Source organism: Dasypus novemcinctus, chromosome 11 (genome assembly GCF_030445035.2).
Source record: "Dasypus novemcinctus isolate mDasNov1 chromosome 11, mDasNov1.1.hap2, whole genome shotgun sequence".
In the NCBI taxonomy this organism is placed as follows: domain Eukaryota; kingdom Metazoa; phylum Chordata; class Mammalia; order Cingulata; family Dasypodidae; genus Dasypus; species Dasypus novemcinctus.
Window position 1 is genome coordinate 52431041 of NC_080683.1, and position 20757 is coordinate 52451797.

Here is a 20757-nt window from a genome sequence, read left to right on the forward strand (position 1 = left end):
CGGGTCAGAGACCTCATAATCTGATTTCTTTCTTTTAGAACTAATAATTAACATTGTTCCCAGAACTCTGCTAAACTCCCCTGCTGAAAGGAAGAAAGTAAATACAGTACTAGGGGGAAAACCGGTTCATTTGCACAAAACCACAAGAGGCTTGCACTTTTGTCAAATACAAAACACTGGCTAAAGAACTATTCCTAAACTATTAGCAACTACATAAAAGCTTTTTATTTAACAGCAGCCTCCTGGGAGACTGCATTGGAATGTGCAGCAATTTTGAAAAAGACACAGATTTGGCTCAATTGTAAACATTAGGTGCACAGAGGCGAAGCCATTGTGTAGTTGGGGCGGGTGGGGTCCTGATTTCCAATGTTGATAGAAGGATTCTAATTTCTCTCGGTATTTACTTTTTCAACTACAATTACAGTTTTGCTAAGAAAAAATATCGGTTTTTAATTTTCTGCGTCTGCTGAAAAAAAGAAAACCTCTCATTTACCTAAAAGATCACTTTTCTGCAATCTCTAGAGCTGCTGGGAAAACAAAGTCCAGCCCCACCGCCGCCGCCACCTGAGAACCCCGCCCAGCCCACCCGGCTGGCCGCGGACTGTGCAGGCCGCTCTGACCCTACGGGTCTCCGCGGCGCAACCGAGCCGTAGACGCCTCTCTCGGTGGGGATGCTCTGACCAGCAAACCACAAGACAGAACCCAAGGCTGCACTTTGAACCAACACCTTTTGCCTAGTTTTCTTTTTCCTCCTCTCGCGAGTCTCGCCGCCCCATGGCTCAGGTACTTTCTGGTCCCTTGGCTGCTCTCCAGCCACCTGCGTGGTAACAGGATGGACCCGCAGTAAGGAGGGGGCTGGAGGAAACTCGGGTAGAGACGGAAACTACAACTCCCATCACGCCCCACAGCCGGCTCCCTCCTCCTCCTCGCCCCTGCGGGCGGCCGGGCAGTGCAGGGCTTTTATCTGCGGATCCGGCGGGAGGGAGGGAGCCAGATCCCCGAGATCTTCCCCGACGGGAGCCGTGCAGGGCGGAGGCGGCGGCTCCAAGCCGGATTCTACCTCTGCGCCCCGGCCAGCCCGGAACCCCCGGGGGCACAGGGTCCGTCCCGGGGTTTCGAGAGGATGGTCATCCGTGTGTTCATCGCCTCTTCCTCCGGCTTTGTGGCGGTAAGCGCGGCGGGGGCCGGCCGCTGGCTGGGGGCGCGGCTGCCGGGGCAGGGGGCGCGGGTCCTGCGGGAGGCGCCCGGCAGTCGCCCTTGAGCGTCTCGGCGCGCCGAGCGTCCTGCAGCTGGAGCCCGCGCGGAGTAGGTGATCCATCATTTGGGACTCCAGTGAAATGGGCTGGGGGACCCCGACTCACCCCCATGCCCATTCTGCGGGGCCTGAGAGGGAGAAAGCGCTGCAGGAGAATATGGAAACCCATGGCTCCTGGATGTGTGGTTCAGGCATTTGGGTATGGTGTTGTCCGAGAGCTTCGGGTGTCCTGCTTCCCGTAGTGCTTAATTTCCCCGGTTTGGGGATGTTCACCTTGGTTATTTTTTGCACCAGAGTTTCTTCAGTAGCTTGGCTTGCTAACCTAACTCCAGAACGAAACAAATTTAGCTGGGGATTGCGCTTCACCTGTGCTTACCCCACCCCAAATACATTTCTGTAGTTTCACCTGCGCCAAGAGAAAGGTAAACCAGGTTTGTCCTGGCACGGTTTTTTAAGTGTCACTTTTTTTGCCTAGTGTCTTATCAATATTTTTACATCTTTATGTAAATGTGTGTGTTTGTTTTCTTTCCCCTCGTAGTACTGTGGTAAATTTCATCTTGGGAGTGTATAAACTGTGATCTATTCACTTAATTTTTTAAGTTGACTGGTGGATGCTCTTTAATTTTTAGAAAAATTTTTTTTTAGGGAAAAGAAGTTAAATAGCCAGAAATAGCATGATTATTGAGATTTAGTTTCCTTAGCTAAGAATTAAAATATAGATTTAAGACATTCCTTAATGAACTATATAATCAAATACATCAAAAAGTGCAATACGGCTTGCTTACAACCTGGTCTGGCCACTTTCCTGCCCAGCAGCTCAGATTGTCCCAAAATGGGTGGGGTGGAATAAAAAACTGTTTGCAAATCTTTGGGCTTAAAAGGTTTAAACAGAAGCCTACACTGTAATACAAAAACCTCCCATTGCTTTAGGAAGAATAGGTGGGGAACTCCACGGTATCTGTCTGTGTCGGCAAGGCTGGTCGTCTGTCTCCCAATAGATAGTTTTTGGTGGTTCTAGTTGTAGTTTTTTGTGGTTGCTTAGTCATACCTGCCTTTTATAGATACCCGCCTCCCCTCCCTCCCCCAAACTACATTTTATGTTTGGAAATCCATACTGTTTCATGGCTAGACATGTGTTTTCAATGCACACCTTAATGAGAATGAAAGAAAGTTTTTGGTTTCACCTTCAACTTGCATGCTTCAGTAATTTTCCTATAGAATTGTATTGATTGTGAAAGGATGCTTTAAAGTGTTAAGCCAAGGCTACTTTGGAAAGTCAGAGTCACCACTTGAGAAAATTAGTTGACTGAACCTGTCAGTAGGTAGTATATCAAGGTAGTTCTGGAACCCTGCAATCTGTACTATTAACAGATGTGTGTTGCCTGCCTACCTTGTACCTTTTTAATTTTTAAAGTAATATGTTTTGCAAATGAAGCTAGAGTTAAGAGACCTAAGTTTTAGTGGCACTCCACCTCTGTCTCAGTGTCTCTTTTGTAAAATGAAGGATTTTGATGAATAAACTCTCAATTACACTCTGACTTTGAAATGCTTTGATGTCATCATTTGGGTAAATTTGGGTAAATCCTCATTACAGCTTCTTTTGCTTTAACGTTATACATATCAGCCTCAAGGTGAATATGTTATTTTTCTAGGACATTTTACTGTGATGTCCAGGTCCCACCAGTGCCCCACCTGGCAGTATGTGTTCTGACATGGTTTGATTTGAGCTGGAAGATGTATTCAGTTACCACATACTTATATATAGCCCATAAAACTAATTATCTATTTTATTGGTCTGCTGTTTGAAGAACCAGTCTTTTCAGGTCTCAGACAATCATTTATGGACTCTCCCAAATTATAATATTATCTCCTATATCACTACTCAGTTTTCCTGTAAAAATGTAATTTTGATACTTTTGATGATGTTATGTTTATGCTTGTAAATAAGAATAGAATGATTATTCTAAGAAATAATAAGTCATTTATGTCATCTATTGAGTTGGGGAGGTTAATGGAGCTTATAGTATTTAGCTATATATGAGGCTTTGATGACATTGCTATAAAAGATTGGGATGCTAACCACATAATATTTTCTCCCCTGCAGTGTCTTATTGACCATGAGCACTGTTTTTTTCGGTGCCCAACCTCTCTACCAGCAAGCATATGGGAAAACAAATAATTTTATTTGTTTGAAAGTCAGTTTAGTTTTAGCTGAAGTTTATTAAATCACCAAAGAAGGAATGTGTTTTAGTTTCCCGGCTGCTAAAACAAAACCATACTGTGCCTTGGCTTAACAGCAGCAATTTATTGGCTCATGGTTTCAGAGGCCAGAAGGCTTGCTTCCTCTGGGGTTGGCATTTTCTGGCTGACCAGCATTCTTTGGGGTTCGGTTCGTTGGCTTTCCTGTCACATGGCAATGCCCATGGTGGCATCTTCTCCTTTCTCTTCTGGGTTCCATCGACTCCCAGCTTCTGGCTGCTCCATGTGGCTTCTTCCATGTCTAATTTCCTTTGATTGTAAGAATTTCAGTGGTACTGAATTAAGGCCCACCCTTATTCAGTTTGGGCACACCTTAACTGATAACATCTTCAAAGGCCCTATATTACAAATGTGTTCACACTTCCAGGGCCAGGGTTTGGGACCTGAAAATGTCTTTTGTGGGGGACATTGTTCAGTCCCCAACAGAATATGATTAGAATTCGATTTAGCAAGTAGGTCTCAGTGGTTCCAAGATGATGTTCTGCCACAAACAGCAATAGATTTAAATAAGCAATCTGTTTAGAGAAGATCCTCATATCTTTTCTGATTTCCCCAAGCTCTCCATCTTCAGTATATAATAGTGGTAGTTGTAATAACTAACACCAAGGGTGATGCCCTTTTATTCCCCAGGTGCCAAAGAAGTATGCTTTTACTAGGAAATGAAAATGATGCCACGTTATTTTGCTATGTATACCTGAAAATGAAACTTCTTATGCAGCTGATAATGTTGCTGTCATTTATATTGTAGTGAAAGACATTTTATTTCAGTTCTAAGAATGTAATAGTGATAGAAATGCCATTTGAAAATTTAGTTTATTTTGGGTGTACATCCGATGGGGATGTCCTGGTAACTTTGCCCACAAAGCAGGTTAATATGACTTTTTCATTTGAAAACATTGATGTCAGTCAATTTCTTCATTCGTTTATTCAACAGGTATTTTCTAAGAGTCTTTTGGTTGCTGAGCTCTATTCTTGGTCTCTTGTAGGAAAATAGAGGGTGTAGTTTCTGTCCCCAAGGAATTCATACCCCAGGTGGGGAGATAAGATCAACTGGTAAAGCTAAAGGACATCCCTAGGACACATGCCTTTTTCAGGAACATTCTTACCAGAGATAGAAATAATACAGGTGGTAGGGAGATGCATTGCAGGATGTCAGATAAGGAGGAAATGTGCCAAAAATCATAAAATATGCATGTGGAAGCCTTAGGCAGATGGCTGGGGGAGGAACTGGGTTAGATTTGGAGCTTGGGAAGGGGTGCATAAGCCCACCTTGCTCAGGCTGGAAAGGGAGGTGCTTTAAATGGAAGGGGTGGGCAATCTTGAGGCCCCTCTGGACTTGTTTGAGGAGAGTAGACTCTGAGTCTCTGAAAGAAGCCAGCGATAACAAACAAACTCCCGTGCTCAGCACTTCTTAGATGTCTTCAGTATCTGCAGCTTGTTTGGTGCCTGGAACCTTTTGTCCTCCAGGGAACAAGGGACTATCTGATAGGGAGGGGGACCCAGGTGTGTGATTGAAGAAAAATTTTTACTTCCCTGCTTGCCTTGAGGAAAATTCCTCAGTCTTTCACTCCTCATTAAAGTTCCTGGGCTCAGTTTTGAGGCTAAAAGAAAGAAACTGAAAATAATTTTTCTAGTGAAGTTTGGCCACCTCATTTTACAGAGAAGGAAACTTGTGCACAGAGTTTAAGTGGTTTGGCCTAAAGTCATATGTCAGAGCAGAACTGAGATTTGGTTTGAAAACAAGGTTTCCTGGTTTCTGAATGCATTCATTCATGCTATTATTCATACATTCATTTCACCATCATTGAAACCTACTATGTACCAGGCTCTGTGTTAGGTTCTGTTAGGTGCCAGGTGTGTGTATCATGGTCAGGAGGATACATGTAGACTCCACCCTTATAGCATAAATTTGTGCTGACCATCTCCAGTCCAAATACTTAAAATGAAAATCATTAAATCAGGGAGAATGAAGACTGATGCTGGTTTTGGGGGTTATTCCTTGCTGCAGGGTAATGAGCTAGGCAACAGCATATTCCTGGATGCTGTAGAGGACAGCCTCGCTGGAAAGAAATTGGAAGCAAGGGTTTCAGAAACAGGGAACTCTGCCCACGGCTGCAGCTATGCTTGCAGGTGAGGGCGGAGGTAGAGGGGAAACACAGTGAAGTTGCGCTGAGTAGTCTTGATCTTAGCAACTGTAAAATGCATGCCATACTGCTTTGTATGATTTGTAACTATTTTAAACATGCAATTACCAGTTAAGGGGTTGCATCCCCACAGAATGTAGTCATTCAAGTTTCACTGTGTAAAGAAGCCTGGAAAAAGAGTTCCAAGGCTACTTGAAATCAGGATGTGATCATGTAGAACAGACTGGGCATTAATTCCTATGCATGTTTTAATGTCAGAAGTGAGTGAGCTTGGGTTCTTTAGGATCTTTAACTTACTACGTTCTCAGAGCCACATGGTAAGGTAGTTATTTATTTCCATTCTACAGATGAAGAAGCTAAAGGTAACTGACCTGTTTGAGATCGTGTTCAGTAGTTGGTAGGACCCCAAGTCAAACCTAGGTGGATGAGTGGCTCCAAAGCTTCTAAGGCAGAAGTTCTCAACTGTGGGCAATGTCATGCCATGGGAACACGGCAGTGCCAGGGATGCTAGACATCTTGCAGTGTGCAGGACAGTCCCTCACAGAGAACTGCCCCATCCAAACTCAAGTGGTGCCCCTGATGAGAAACAGTGCTGATGGGCTGCTGAGAATGGGGAGCAAGGTTAGGGAAGTGGGAGGAGCATACAGGAAGTAATTAGCAGAAGCTTGTGGTTGAATGGGAGGTCAGGCTGGGAAGGCATGCAAGGTGAGGGTTGGGGAAAAAAAGACTGATGGTGTTTTGGACAAATGTCTTGAATCTTAAAGTCATCAGGTAGCTATGCAATTATATGGAATTATGATATCTAGTTAAGGTCTATTGCTGGAAAGGGAGATTTAGCAATATCCCAAGTGAAGACCTGATCTCAGTTTTTCTCGTTTGTTGTAATTTTAACCAACTTTGGCATGTTTTTCCTACTTTACAATATTTTTAGCTTGTAAATATAATCAAGGGTATGGACTTTTTTTAAAAAAATGAATTTTGGGGATTTTTATCCATGTGCATTAGAACACTATAAATGAGCATTTCAGTCTATTTGAGGAAACTAAATTTGGACAAATATTTATAATATGAAGTGTAAGGTTGTTGCCATATTGCTGGAATATAAGACTACATGAGTCTTGTTTTTTCTGTACTTTTCAATTTTTTTTTTTGCCCAGAACAGAAAAGGAAAACAACTACTGTGGAAAATCAACAGTTTAACTGGAAGCACTGGAGATACTAACTCTAAAGAATATTTCTTCTTTAGACATTTTTCCGGATTAACTTATAAAAGTGTCTGAAATGAATTGTGTTTTTTAAAAAATTTTCAGTAAAGTTAGGAATGGGGGATAAAGTAGAAAAAGTCTAGATTCTTAGTGAATGCTTCACTTTTAAAAATGACTATTAGCATGACTTACTGGCCATTAAGAATAGAAGTTTAAAATATTTTATTTTGAAATGTAGAAATTAAAAGAGAGATCAACAAGTGATTAGTTTAGCTGTTAAATATCAATTAAAAAAAAATTGCTCTCCAGCTTCTAAACTCAGAAGGAGAGACCCTTTCAGATTTCAGCATTTTTTCCAGCTGGGACCACTTTAATGTGTGTTATTTTAGCTGCAGTGTTAGTTATAAACTTGGTATTCTAATTTAAATTACATTCCTCTATCCATTATTTATCTGTGATTAATTTTATATTATACCATCTGGCCATGATACTCAATGTTCAAATTGGACAATTTAATGATAAATTTGCTTCTTTCTGTGAAATGGTAAATGCTCATTGACATAAGAGAAATTTTCCACGTTTGATTATGTACAACTAACTGTCTTTTATTGGTTTTCTTTCTAGTTGTAGTTTAAGAACATGTCCTCGAACTCTTCTGTTGAGTGTTTTTTAGGCTGATAGTGATACACGTATGTACCACGCTTACCTAGTTTGTGAGGTGTAGTCAGGATGGCTAGGAGAGTGGGGATAGAGAGGAAGGGACTGGGGATTGAACCTTTACCAGCTAGCGACTGAGTGATCTGATTTGAGGCGTGCAGCGTTTCTATTCTGTCCCCTCTCTTAATTGGTTACCTGCTACACTGGCTAGTTGTTCAGGAGCTGGGCGTGGTAATCTAAGGGTTAGTTTTGTTACTGCTCTCATATTTGATTTTTTCTCCCAAGCTCTAAAAAGAAATCAACCTAGAAAAAGCACTTAGTTGAATGTTTCCCTTCTGAACTCATGACAGATTCCAGGCAAATAGGACCCCGAGCCTCTGGACCAACTTGGTTGGGCCCCTGGATCTGATTCTCTTTGTTATCAGTATAGCTTATTCCTGAGGGGCCCTGGCCCTGTTGGGCTGGCTCAGGTCTGGCAGAGCCCCTGGACCTGGAAGGACAGGGCTGGGTGTACGTCGGGAGTGTCCGCCTTGCTGTGGGCCTTCTGCCAGCATCGCTTCAGAGCTTCTGAAGCAGGAAGTGGAATGTTGGCAGTGGCTGAGGGCAGGGGTTTCTTCCAGGTGCGTTTTCCCCTTCCTCATGGTGGCCCGAATCTAGAAGTGGCTTTTTGCCATCCTGAATCCAGTGACTTTTGGAATGGATGGCTGAGAGTAAGGGACACCCAATTTGATGGCTTGCTTAAGAGGCCAGTTTAATGGTATTGGATAAATGCAAAGAGTTGAAGTGAGCAGCTATGGCTGCATACCAATCCAATATTAAAAAGAAAACAAAAAACCCAAAGTAACAGTGACCAACATAGCTTTTGAGTTTGTTTACCCTCTGTGGGCTGTACAATGAGTGGGAGTGTGGTGTCCTTCATTCATTGCATTCCCGTGTGGATTGAAGCTTGCTAGTCTCTCCTTTAGTAATTACATTTGTTGGGACAGAGCTTCCAGTGAGAACCGGCCACCTCAAAAAAGCCCCAATTAATAGGGGTTTGGGGGAAGCAGATTTGGCTCACCTAATAGAGCATCCACCTATCACATGGGAGGTCCAGGGTTCAAACCCAGGGCCTCCTGACCCATGCGGTGAGCTGGCCCATGCACAGTGCTGATGCACACAAGGAGTGCTGTGCCACTCAAGGGTGTCCCCTGCATAGGGGAGCCCCACGTGCAAGGAGTGTGCCCTGTAAGGAGAGCCGCCCCTCGTGAAAAAAGTGCAACCTGCCCAGGAGTGGTGCCACACATGGAGAGCTGATGCAGCAAGATGACCCAACAAAAAAGAGACGCAGTTTCCCAGTGCCACTGACAAGAATACAGGCAGACACAGAAGAACACACAGTGAATGGACACAGAGAGCAGAAAACTGGAGGGGGGGAAGGGGAGAGAAATTTAAAAAAAGGGGTTTTCATTGACCATGAGGTGCAGCGATGCCCAGAGATGTACTTACCAAATTCAGTGGATGTGTCTTGATGATGGGAGAGAGTGTTGCTGTGGGGGGAGTGGGGGGTGGGGGCGGTGAGGTTGAATGGGACTTCATATTTTTTTAATGTAATATTTTTTTAAAAAATGAATAAAAAAATAAAAAATAAAAATAAAAAAAATAAAGATGATATTTGGACTCTTAACAGTGACATTCACTTAATGAATTAGTAGTTGGAATTACATGAGTTAAAAATGCCTGGAAAGAACTTTTTAGGACTCATGTTTCCATAACTTGTTGAGCTGCATTTTATTGTTTATTTTCTTGAACTTGAAATAAAGTTTTTTTTAAAGTGGAAAAAAAAAAAGGGGGTTTTGCATTTATCCAATACCACTAAACTGGCCTCTCAAGCAAGCCATCAAATTGGGTCCCTTACTCTCAGCCATCCATTCCAAAAGTCACTGGATTCAGGATGGCAAAAAGCCGCTTCTAGATTCAGGCCACCGTGAGGAAGGGGAAAACGCACCTGGAAGAAACCCCTGCCCTCAGCCACTGCCAACATTCCACTTCCTGCTTCAGAAGCTCTGAAGCGATGCTGGCAGAAGGCCCACAGCAAGGCGGACACTCCCGACGTACACCCAGCCCTGTCCTTCCAGGTCCAGGGGCTCTGCCAGACCTGAGCCAGCCCAACAGGGCCAGGGCCCCTCAGGAATAAGCTATACTGATAACAAAGAGAATCAGATCCAGGGGCCCAACCAAGCTGGTCCAGAGGCTCGTGGCCCCATTTGCCTGCAATCTGTCATGAGTTCAGAAGGGAAACATTCAACTAAGTGCTTTTTCTAGGTTGATTTCTTTTTAGAGCTTGGGAGAAAAAATCAAATATGAAAGCAGTAACTGTCCTTTGATGATCAATAAACTATTTACTAGCTGAAGTAGGTGTTTGTGTTGAATGTTTGATTTATTTAATTCCAGAGTCAGCTTATGTTCAACCCAAACATCATCAGCTCGTCTATGGTCTGTGATTTCAGGGCAGTGTAGCATCATGGTTAATGCAGGGGCTGAAAATCCACATCCCAGCTCTGCAACTTACCAGGCGTATGACATTAGACAGTAACCTCAACCTCTTCACTGTAAAAATGGGGTAGGAATGGTGCCTTATGTGTAGTATTGCTATGAGCATTAAATGAATGAATTATTCCACATAAAGTGTTCAGCAGTATGCCAGGCCCACGGTGAATACCCAGTGCATGTTATCAATTATATCATCAGCATTATCAGTAGTAGTAGCAATAGTAATGATAAAAAAAATCATAACCTTAAAAAAAAAATCATAACCTGAGTCATGTAAGATCTTTAATTATCAAAGAAATCAAAGAAATTGTCTACATTTTACATACTTCTTAAGAAATCCAGGATGCACGCTAGTATAATATTAGGGTAGTTTTTAGTAAATTTAAGTATGAAGGGTTTTCTACTTAAACTTGAGTTTACAACATTACAGTTTGAGCAGGTTATCTTCTGCACATGCTGATTAATTAGAGTTCTAATGTAATTTTGTGTGCACAGCATAATGTACAGGAGTCAATCAAACCATATTTATTTGTCGCTGGGTGGTTTGAAGTTATATGTACCCCAGAAAAACTTGTTCTTAAATATGATCCGTTTCTGTGGATGTGAACCCATTGTAAGTAGGACCTTTTGAGGAGTCTACTTGAGTTAAGGTGTGGCCCACCTCAATCAGGATGGGTCTGTCTTCTGTGATTGGAGTCCTTTTATGAGTTGAATGAAATTCAGACAGAGACAAAAAGCCACAGGAAGCAAAAAGCTGAAATGGAACCTGGAAGAGAAGGAAGAGACCTGGCGATGCTGCCTTGTGCCGTGCCATGTGGCAGAGGAGCCAAGGATCTCCACAGCCAGCCCCAGACTGCTACGGTCTTCAGGAAGAAAGCATTGCCTCAAAGATGCCTTGATGTGGACATTTTCCTGAACAAGTGCCCTTTTGGGTGATGGGAGATTATTGGTGTTATTATATTGTAGCCCTCTGGGAATTAAATGTAAGAGAGGGAGTTGAAAATGGGAGGACATAATTGGGATGGCTGGTGGGTGGAGGGCAGGCAGCACCGTGTATAAAGGGTCAGTGTGATCAGTGTGTACACAAAGGCAAGAGATCTCACAGTGAGGGTCTGCGAAGCTGCAGTGCATAAGCTTCATCTGTGTAGTTTAATTGTTTCAGCATAGTTTATTGCTAACCATCTCTCTGAGACCAGATACTTTACATGTGATTTGCTAATAGAACCTTAAGCTTGGTATATAGAAGAAAATTGTGTCACACAAGCAAACCAATGAATGGAAACAATGTGGACTTTTTTAGCAGAAAGACTTGGGTTTGAATTATGACTCTGACACCCTAACCGCCAAGTCCTTTAACTTCTCTGAGTATCAGGATCCCCTTTTGTAAAATTGTTGGAGCTCAATTAAATAGCAGCCATTATTATTCTTACTGCATCATTTAAATTAAGTGGGCAATAATTCTCTGGTTTGTGTGTATGTGTGTGTGTTTCCAATTTTAAATGAGAGATTAAGTTTTAATTAAGGGAGGTAAAAAACCCTTGTTCTGTAATCAGAAATAGGTCTTGAGTTAGATGGAACATTTCCTTAGGAAGACTTGAAACTGACCTTGCTTATTTATTTTTTATTTATTTCTCTCCCCTACCCCCCATGTTGTCTGCTCTCTATGTCCATTTGCTGTGTGTTCTTCTGTGTCCACTGCATTCTTGTCAGCGGCCCGGGGAATCTGTCTCTTTTTGTTGCGTCATCTTGCTGCATCAGCTCTCCGTGTGTGAGATGCCACTCTTGGGCAGGCTGCGCTTTTTTCGCGCTGGGTAGCTTTCTTTGAGGCGTGCACTCGTTGCACGTGGGGCTCCCCTACGCAGGGGACACCGCTGCGTGGCACGGCAATCCTTGCGTACATCAGCACTGCACATGGGCCAGCTCAGCGCACAGTCCGGGAAGCCCTAGGTTTGAACCCTGGACCTCCTATGTGGTAGGAGGATGCTCTGTTAGTTGAGCCAAATCTGCTTCCCGACATTGCTTTTTAAGGTTAATGTAGGCCAGGGTCATAGTCTGGTTACAAAGTCTGGCAACCCCTACTCTTTTGAGTTGACAGTGTTTTAACAATTTTTGACCAAATAATTTAAATACCAAACAATGCCTTTCTCTCTCATATACAGTCTGGATTTTGTGCTGTGCTTTAGCTATCTCGTGATCTCTTGATCCTAAGCCTTGATCAATCATGGCATCAGTTCACTGGAGCAGTGTTGTCACCACCCCTGTAAGTGGTGCATGTACCTTGTGGGATTGCTTTAAAACTGGAAGGAATTGAAGAGATAGTTTGATTCATCTTCTTGAGATGCAGAGTGAGCTGTTAAATGACTAGTTCAAGTCTACACAGATTTCAAGCTCATGGTCCATTGTCCTAGAATTTCTAGAGTAGTGTATTATGGATAGAAAATACTGAATTGGAAGTTGGGAAAATGGTGTCATTTAATTTACTTTGTGTATTAAGACAAGAAGCCTGACTTCTCTGGGCTTCAGTTTTCTCATAATGGTGTTTTTTGAGATATAATTTATATACCATAAAACCCTCCCTTCTAATTTGTACAGTTCTTGTATTTTAGTATATTTGGTAGGCTGTGCAACTGTTATCTAATTCCAGAACATTTTCATCACCCCAAAAGGAAACCTGTACCCATGAACAGTCACTCCCTATTTTCCTTCCCCCCAAGGCCCTTACAACCTCTAATCTACTTTGTATCTGTAGGGATTTGTCTCTTCTGGACATTTCCTATAAATGGAACCTTATCATATGCAGCCCTTTGTGTCTGGCTTCTTTGACTTAGCATATTATCAAGGTTCATCCATACTATAGAATGTATCAGAACTTCACTTGTTTTAATAGCTGAATACTATTCCATTCTATGGAATATCACATTTTGTTCACTCATTCATTAGTTGTTGGGTATTTGGGTTGTTTCTACTTCTTGCCTATTATGAATAATGCTGCAAAGGACATTTATGTACAAGTTTTTGTATGAACATGTTTTAAATTCTCTTGGGTATATACTTAGGAGTGAAATTGCTAGGTCATATGATAACTCTATGTTTAACTTTTTCAGGAACTGCCAAATTTTCTCCAAAGTGGCTGTACCTTTTTACATTCCGACTTGTGATGTGTGAGGGTTCTAATTTCTCTAAATCCTTGCCAGTACTTGTTATTGTCTGTCTTTTTAAATTGTTACCATTCTAGTGAGTATATAATGGTATCTTGTGGTTTTGACTTGCATCTCCCTAAGACTGCTAATGTTGATGTTTTTAAAGAATTGTTTAGATGCTTTTTTAAAAAAGGTCTCTTATAAGTCTGAATTTTATTTTATTTTTTCCTTTTATTCCACACACAAACTAATACTAATAACACAAAATTGAGTATTAAGGGTATATGTATTTTGGAAACTTAATCAGTTACCATGCACATATTAGTACCTTCTGTTACCCAGAATTGTTTTCAGACATGTTCAGGATGCAGAACAAGAATATGGCAATACTCTATCTTTCAAAATAACTTGTAATTTGATTGGAGAGAAAAAGATGAATATAGAAAACAGAGAACAGCACGGGATCATATGGAATTTAATGCGAAAGTTACTTATGCTGTAGATTCAGGGCAGGTATATTTATTTGGATGAGGGCAAAGAAAGTTATTCACAGCTAGACAGAAAGGTAGCATCTCTTGAATTAGGAAGATGGTTTTTTTCTTAAGATTCTAGAAATTTTCACTTAAATAATAGGCTCTAGTGAAAGTTAAGCCAGTTTTTCAAAATAGTTTATATGAGCTTGTGAACTGGAGCATTTCTTTTTTGTCAAAGAAATGAATTTGATTTATGTATCTGGACTGCCCTTTGTTTTAGACTGGATAACTCCTTTTCCATTTGTATGTATTTCCTGTAGTGTGACAGGCAAGATATGGTTGCTCTACAGTTAGTTCCCCCTGATATTTTAATAGAGTATTTGGTTCTAAGAGATAATTAACAGGGATGAGATGATTAATAATTTATGTTTTGACTTCCTTTTCCATTAAAGAAAAAAAAGCATCATCCTTTTAACCAGATTAAGCCTGTGTCTCAGCTTCAGAAAGTCTAAAAGAACGTCACTGCCCCTCAGAGCTTTTATATTCAAGGCCGAACTTCTGGCCTGGCCTTCTGGGCCCTCTGTGATCTATTTCTATTTCTGTTTCTGATCCCCCTTTGCAGCAATTTCTGTCACTTCTCTCTTGACTGCTTTATAAATATACCAGCTTTACCCCCTGTTCCTGTGCCTATTCTCATGCCGCTTTCTTTGTCTTGACTGTTGGTGCCCTCCCTGCGCTCTGGCTCATTAGACTCCCTCCTTTCTTCCAAGACCATTGCCAACGCCATTTCTCCAGGCAGCCTGGCCTGCCCCTTCCTGCCTCCTTCCTTCTCTGCCCTGAAAGGACTCTGCTTGCCCTGTTGTGGCCTCATACAGTCCACCCCTGGTTGTAATTATTTTTTACAAGTTCCAGATTCTTAGAGGTCAGGGACTGTTGTGTTCATTTTTTTCATTCCCCCAAGCTCCCTATTAGACAACATGGCCTGTAGTGTGTTTCATTGAACAAATAAAAAAGAAACACTGTTTTTGTGGCTTCCACATTGAAACTAATGCACAATATAAATGGAATCAAGAGGTTTTTACCATACCGACTTCATCTGCCCTTGCCTTAGGTAGATAGAAGTCTGCTTTGAAAAACTTAAAGGCTCTGAAGGACACAATTCATTTTACTGCCTCTTAAATAAGTGGCACAAAGCTTTCCTTGTTATTAGAGACACTTTTAATTTAGTATAATTTCTGTTATCCAGATAACAGCATTCTAGAACCCCTGCATAGAATGTAGCTGTAAACTTGAAGAAGTAAGGTCATTGAGAGGCACTTACCTATTTAACATTTTGTTTAACTTTTGAAATCACTTTAGGCCTATTTTGGTTTGATGTACTTGGATAACAAAGCAGGACCAGGTGCAGTGCATTTTGAAAGACTTCTAAACTGAAAATAGTTTAAATAAAATAATAGTAAATTTGTGTTTAAAGAGGTAAGCTTCAATTATTCAGATAACCTCAGTCTTCAATTTCAGGATAAAATACTTTATTTGCTCCTAATTCTTACCCCATGTTGCAACTCCTTTTGCCTTTTCTTTCCCTGCTTTCTACCTGTCTGTTACAGTACATGTAGGCTTTTTCCCCCATATCCTCCTAGGAACTGTTGTTTGCATTTTCCTCCTTTTTGCATTTCTGATGTGGTGCTTTGTGCTTTGGGTGAAGGTCACCACCCCTGGTCCTGCATCTTTTTTTTTTTTTTTTTTTGGTCCTGCATCTTTTAATGGCAGCTTCATACTGAAGTTATTTGTTGGCAAGTCCCTCCCACCTCATCACATTAGAGCAGGGGTTCTTAACAAAGGGTCCCTGAGTTTGAATTGAAATTATAAAAAAACACCATTATTCTTATGGGGACATGTTGGTGTGGGTGTGATATATTGATTAAATATATAGTGTGGACTTAGTAAGGGATCCGTGGTTTTCACCTGACTGGCAAAGGGGTTCATGGAACAAAAAAGGTTAAGAACCCCTGAATTACATGCTTTGCCTTGTTTCCTCTGTTCCTTTCAGGCCTAGCTCCAGGGCAATGTCCAGCACATCACAGGGCCTCATAAACACCTGTAGAGTGAACCATGGCTCCTTGACCTTCTTAAGAGATTTCGTTTTACTCTATGCTGGCTCTGGTTCTCTCTCTCTGTCTCTGTCTCCAGTTCTCTTCTGTTAATTTCTTCACTTGCTCATTTGAGCCAAGATGAAAAGGAGAATGGTATGGCTGAAGATAATAGAGAAATTTTGAGGTACAGAATAAAAAATTTGGGGACACTCTTCAAGATGGATTGCCTTATCTGGAATGGAGGAGCTAGGGTCATCCATGGGAAGGGCAAGTAATTGTGGAGATTTGAGAAGGATCTGAACGCTCCCAGGGATTGTGTAGGACCAAACAGAATTGAGGCTTCAGCTGAAGTTAGATAGTTGGAATTTTCAGTAGACAAGGCACTATTAGCATTGCTCAGTAGCCTGAGGAGAGGACAAAGCCAGTGATGTGGTGAACCTAAGGCCTGGAGATGTCCTAGAATGCGTGTAACAGTACCCAGGCTTTCTGCTAGCCATATCAATTTATGTATACTGTGGAAATGTAGACTAATTATATATATGATCCCCTATAATGTGTAATTATGAAAATGATCTGCTGCCCTACTCCAAATTATTTTAAAATAGAAATAGTGTCTAGATAATCTTATAGGATCACATTTCACACCATTGAGGATTACTGAGGTACAAATGGGAACCACATATTCCCAAACACAGTATTGCCAAGTAGCAGCATCTCTGGACATTAATAAAGGCACCGACTTTGGCTGAAGTCCTGTAATTCTTGCCTGTGGAAACTACTATGCTCAGCAGGATTTCCTCCTTACAGCAGCAGATTTTGACAATTACAGCAAGTTTTGTTGGAGCAGCTCCTCAACAAAGTATCCTCTAATTAACAGGAAGCATGTGTATGAACAGTTGTATATAATTTTCAGAGAGAATCTTATAAAATATGGCACCCTAAATTCATCTTTTAGGCTTGACTGACTTTTTTCTTTAAGAAAATAAACATGTAATCTTGACAGGGAATGTAAAAACAATAAAATCAAACCACCCACATCTTTCTTTCCAGGTTTCTGCTAATGCTTTATTATGGCTTCACATTTCTAAGTATTGCAGGTTTTCTTTTTAATGCATACTAATACACATGTTGACAGAGAAACTGGTTAGAAACATTTACATTGCATCAAGCAGGTGGGAAATGAGATAAATCAACTGACAGGTGTTTGACGAGCAGCTCCCATGGAGCCACATGACTAAATAAACCCCACGGGGGATGCAGATGCTATGCAGCCTTGGTCTTTATCCTCCAGAGGAATTTATGGTTAGTCTGGGGAAAGAGACATAGACACACACAGCTATTATTAGAGAACTACAGTACTAGCTGTGCATCGTTGAATGATAGGTTGCTGGTGACTGTGGGAATAATGGGAGTTTGGCGAAGGGAATTTCTGGGAAAACAGCGATTTGTGTAAGCCACAGTTTCTCAGCCTGGGCACTATTAACATTTTGGGCTGGATAATTTGTCATGAGGGGTGGCTGGGGTTATCTGGGACGTGGCAACAGCATCCCTGGGCTCTATCCACTTGATGACAGTAGAACTCCCTCCTCCCTGTCCCCCGCTTCCCACCCCCAACTGTGACAACCAAAACTTTCCACCAAATGTCTTCTGAGAGACAGTCACCTCAACTGAGAACCACTGGATAGGCTTACTGAAGTATGTGTATTTGGGCCTGAGCTTTGAAGAACGTGTAGAATTTGGGTAAGAGTAGGCATGAAACAGAGGCAATTTAAGTTGAGAGGAGCCATTTAAGTAAAGACCCAGAAGAAAGCACACATGTGTGTAGCTGTAGGGCTGGGAGCACACTGGTACCGGAATAAGTATAGCAACTTGGGCTAAACATTTACAAAGGTATATAGCAGCTTTACAGAGTAATTTTATGTTTCTTGAGTCTATGAAAACTTTGGGCTTCTATTTCACATGTGTTTATTATTTTCAAGAAATCTATTTTCTTGTATTTTATAAAAGTACCAGTTTGTGACAGATTAGGAAATTAATAATGGCAGTTATGATAAAATAATCCTTCACCACTGATACTTTAAGAAGCATTGGAGCTCCGACCAGACTGGATTGGGGGTGCGTGGTGGGAAAATAAACTGGGCTAAGAAAAATCTAGATGGCTTCTGAGATTTTGCAGGGCACCTGACACATTGTAAACCTGATACTCAATAAATATTTCCAGGATGACTGAATGCCTGGAGTCTTCAAGCAGAGGAGAATGGCTTAGGAATCAGGAGATAGGATCTATATTTTTGAGATGGTGGTGACTTTTAGAAGGGTATTAATGTTATTTAGTCTGTCTGTGTGGCTTTTGTGTTTTGCTCATCTGATTATCCCTCTTAGAGACCTCTCCAGTTGCTTGCCCGTGCCATAATTTTTTTTCAGGAGTTATTGGAGTTTGAACCCAGGCCTTCATACATGGGAAGCAGGCACTCAACCCCTGAGCTGTTTGCTTCCCAGTGAGAGCTGGTTTTTTCATTTGTTTGTTTTGTTGCTTTTAGGAGGTACTGGGATTGAACGCAGGACCTTGCACAGGGGAAGCAGGCACTCAACCACTTGAGCTACAACTGCTCCCTGGACCACAATTTTTAACTGATAATTGCCCATTTGAAACTGTTTTTTGCTCATTTTAGACCTCATGTGACAAATTATTTATTTGTGTTTTTGCCTCTTGGGACTTGTAAACACAAATACTTTTGTGATTATTTCACACTGCTTATTGCTGTCCCTTAAAGAAATAAAGTAGAGTGCATTTTGGTTCGTTTGGGTTTTCTGTGGGTTGGTAAAGGTCTGTGCCTTTGGTGCTGCTCTCACGGCGGTGGTGGTGGTGGTGGTGGTGGTTCTGTGTGTCTATACTCTTAATTTGGATTCCTGTTTGGACGCCTGGTCTGAGGTTGTGAAGGCTGACTGCCCAGACTGTGGCCGGGGCCTGTGCCCTTGTCCTCTCCCGGAAGCTTTGAGAGCTTTAGTTTGTTGCACACATATCACTTGCTTTTGTTTCAGAGATTCCACCTATCACTTATTTTCTACTGCTCCCCTTTTATTTCTTTGACCGTATTAAGCATATTTATTTTATATTCTGTGTCTGATAATTTCACAATCTGAAATGTTAGTGGGTTTTTTCCCCTCACTATTATTTTTGTAACTTTGGCTCAGGCTTCTTTGTGTATTTCCTTGAAGTGCTTAATTTTTGAATATTGATTGCTTCTTTGTTAATATCTTGAAACTAATTGCTTGAAATAATACATGGAGTGTAAGACTTTGCATTTTCATTTGGAATTAAATTAATGGGACAAGAGTTCTTGGTTTTGCAACACCTAAACGCAAATGTTTCGGCAGAATGGGGAAGTGAACGTTGGACTGCTTGTTAGGAGAGCTTGGTTCCAGTCTTGACTCCTATTATTCACATATTGAATTACTTTGAGTAAGTTACTTAACTAATTTGTCTGTGTCTCACTTTTTTCCTCTTGTCCAAAGAATAGGTTGACAAGTCATTAAATAGCTGTAGGAACATGACTGATTGAGGATCATGGTCTAGACACTGACAAGTTCACTTCCACTGTTTTCTGCAGCTTCATCATTTTTTGAGATAGTGTGCAATGTATATTAAAATCAAAGAGGTATAACATATATTCCCTGCCCTCCAGGGTTTAAGATTGCCTGAGTAGACAAGACCCAGTAGCTGAATGAATACAGAGAGGCTGTTCTCTTGCAGTTCAGAGGAATTAAGTGGAGAGTATTCTGGATTGGAATGGTATTGTGTGAGTGGCAGGCTGTAAGTTGGGCCTTGTATGGAGGGTAGGAATTGAATGTTGAGAAGGCAAGAGGACATTCAAGGCAAGAACAGAGAAAAGCAAAGAATTACTAGGAGTCAGTCAGGGTGGCAAGGAGGTTTAAGTGTAGGCAAAATAGAGGACATTTACATGAAGAAGTCAGTTGGGGCCAGGCTCAGATTGAGAACTTTATTCTCAATAGTTAGAGGAATCTCTTGAAGGGTTTTAGACCAGTCAAGTGATACGTAAGTGAAGTTCTAAATGCTAATGGATACAGAATAAGGAGGAATGAGGTATTGGTTAGAGTCCTGGCAGGAAAGAGATGGAGCTCTCAAAAGGGTAAGGAACTGGGAGCAGATGTAGCTCAAGTGGTTGAGTGCTTGCTTCTCACATATGAGTTTCCAGTGTTTGATCCCTGGTGTCTCCTAAAAAAATAAATGGGTAAGGAACGAACAAAGACTTGGAAAGCACACAGAAACAGAGGCAACAAGTGTTGGGTGGGTGGGAGGGAGATGGTCTGGCTGTTGGCCATGGCTAGGGGTGACTGGGCCATGTATCTCTCATTGTCCTGCTGGCTAGCTGCAGCTACTTCACTTGGTGGTGGTCTTAGGGTTCCAGCAGCAGCAAAGGGCAAGCCTTAAGTGCTTTGCAAGATTGCTTGCATCAGGCCTGTTAATGTTTCATTGGCCAGAGCAATGAAGCAGCCAAGATTTAAGGGGCAGAGAAATAGACTCTCCCTCTTGATGGAAGGAGTTGCAATACAACTTTGTAAGAGAATGGATACAAAGAGGAGGAGAATTTGTGGACATTTTTATAACCCTCCACAGTGTGTGAAAGAAGAAATAATTTTTCTCATTAATCTTGCAGATCTTAAAAAAATACCTTAAATCAGTTGCTGCTTATTTTTGAACATAGCTGAAATCATTGCCTGTGGCTTAACGTTCTATTTCATTCATTTATTTGTGAAATCTGAGAACATGTGGAGAAGTTCTGAAAAGGAAAGGTAAAAATACTGGTATACTATTCTTATACAGTCATTTACTAATACTAAAAATCAAGTGGATTTCCCAATCATTTTCAGTGAGCAAATGGATGGAATTATGTCAGGTTTTGTTTGACAATATGTCCATTGTGGTATAGGGTTAAAAACCTTAGTGTTTTTTGTTTTGTTTTTGCAGTTTCTGTTT

The 20757-nt window shown here is 41.4% G+C and overlaps 1 protein-coding gene across 2 annotated transcripts in view; it reads left to right on the forward strand.

Moving 5' to 3' along the window:
* The first annotated feature begins 566 nt into the window (after nt 1–566).
* Nucleotides 567–20757, forward strand: part of SH3BGRL2 (SH3 domain binding glutamate rich protein like 2) — a 76554-nt gene continuing 56363 nt past the window's right edge. The window contains exon 1 of one of the 2 annotated variants that reach the window (XM_071218575.1): nt 567–783. In XM_071218575.1, coding sequence (XP_071074676.1) covers nt 775–783 — 9 coding nt within the window. In that variant the 5' untranslated portion in view covers nt 567–774. Of the gene's footprint in view, nt 784–829; nt 1169–20757 lie in introns of those variants that run through there. The other variant, XM_004450578.5, reaches the window with a different exon arrangement.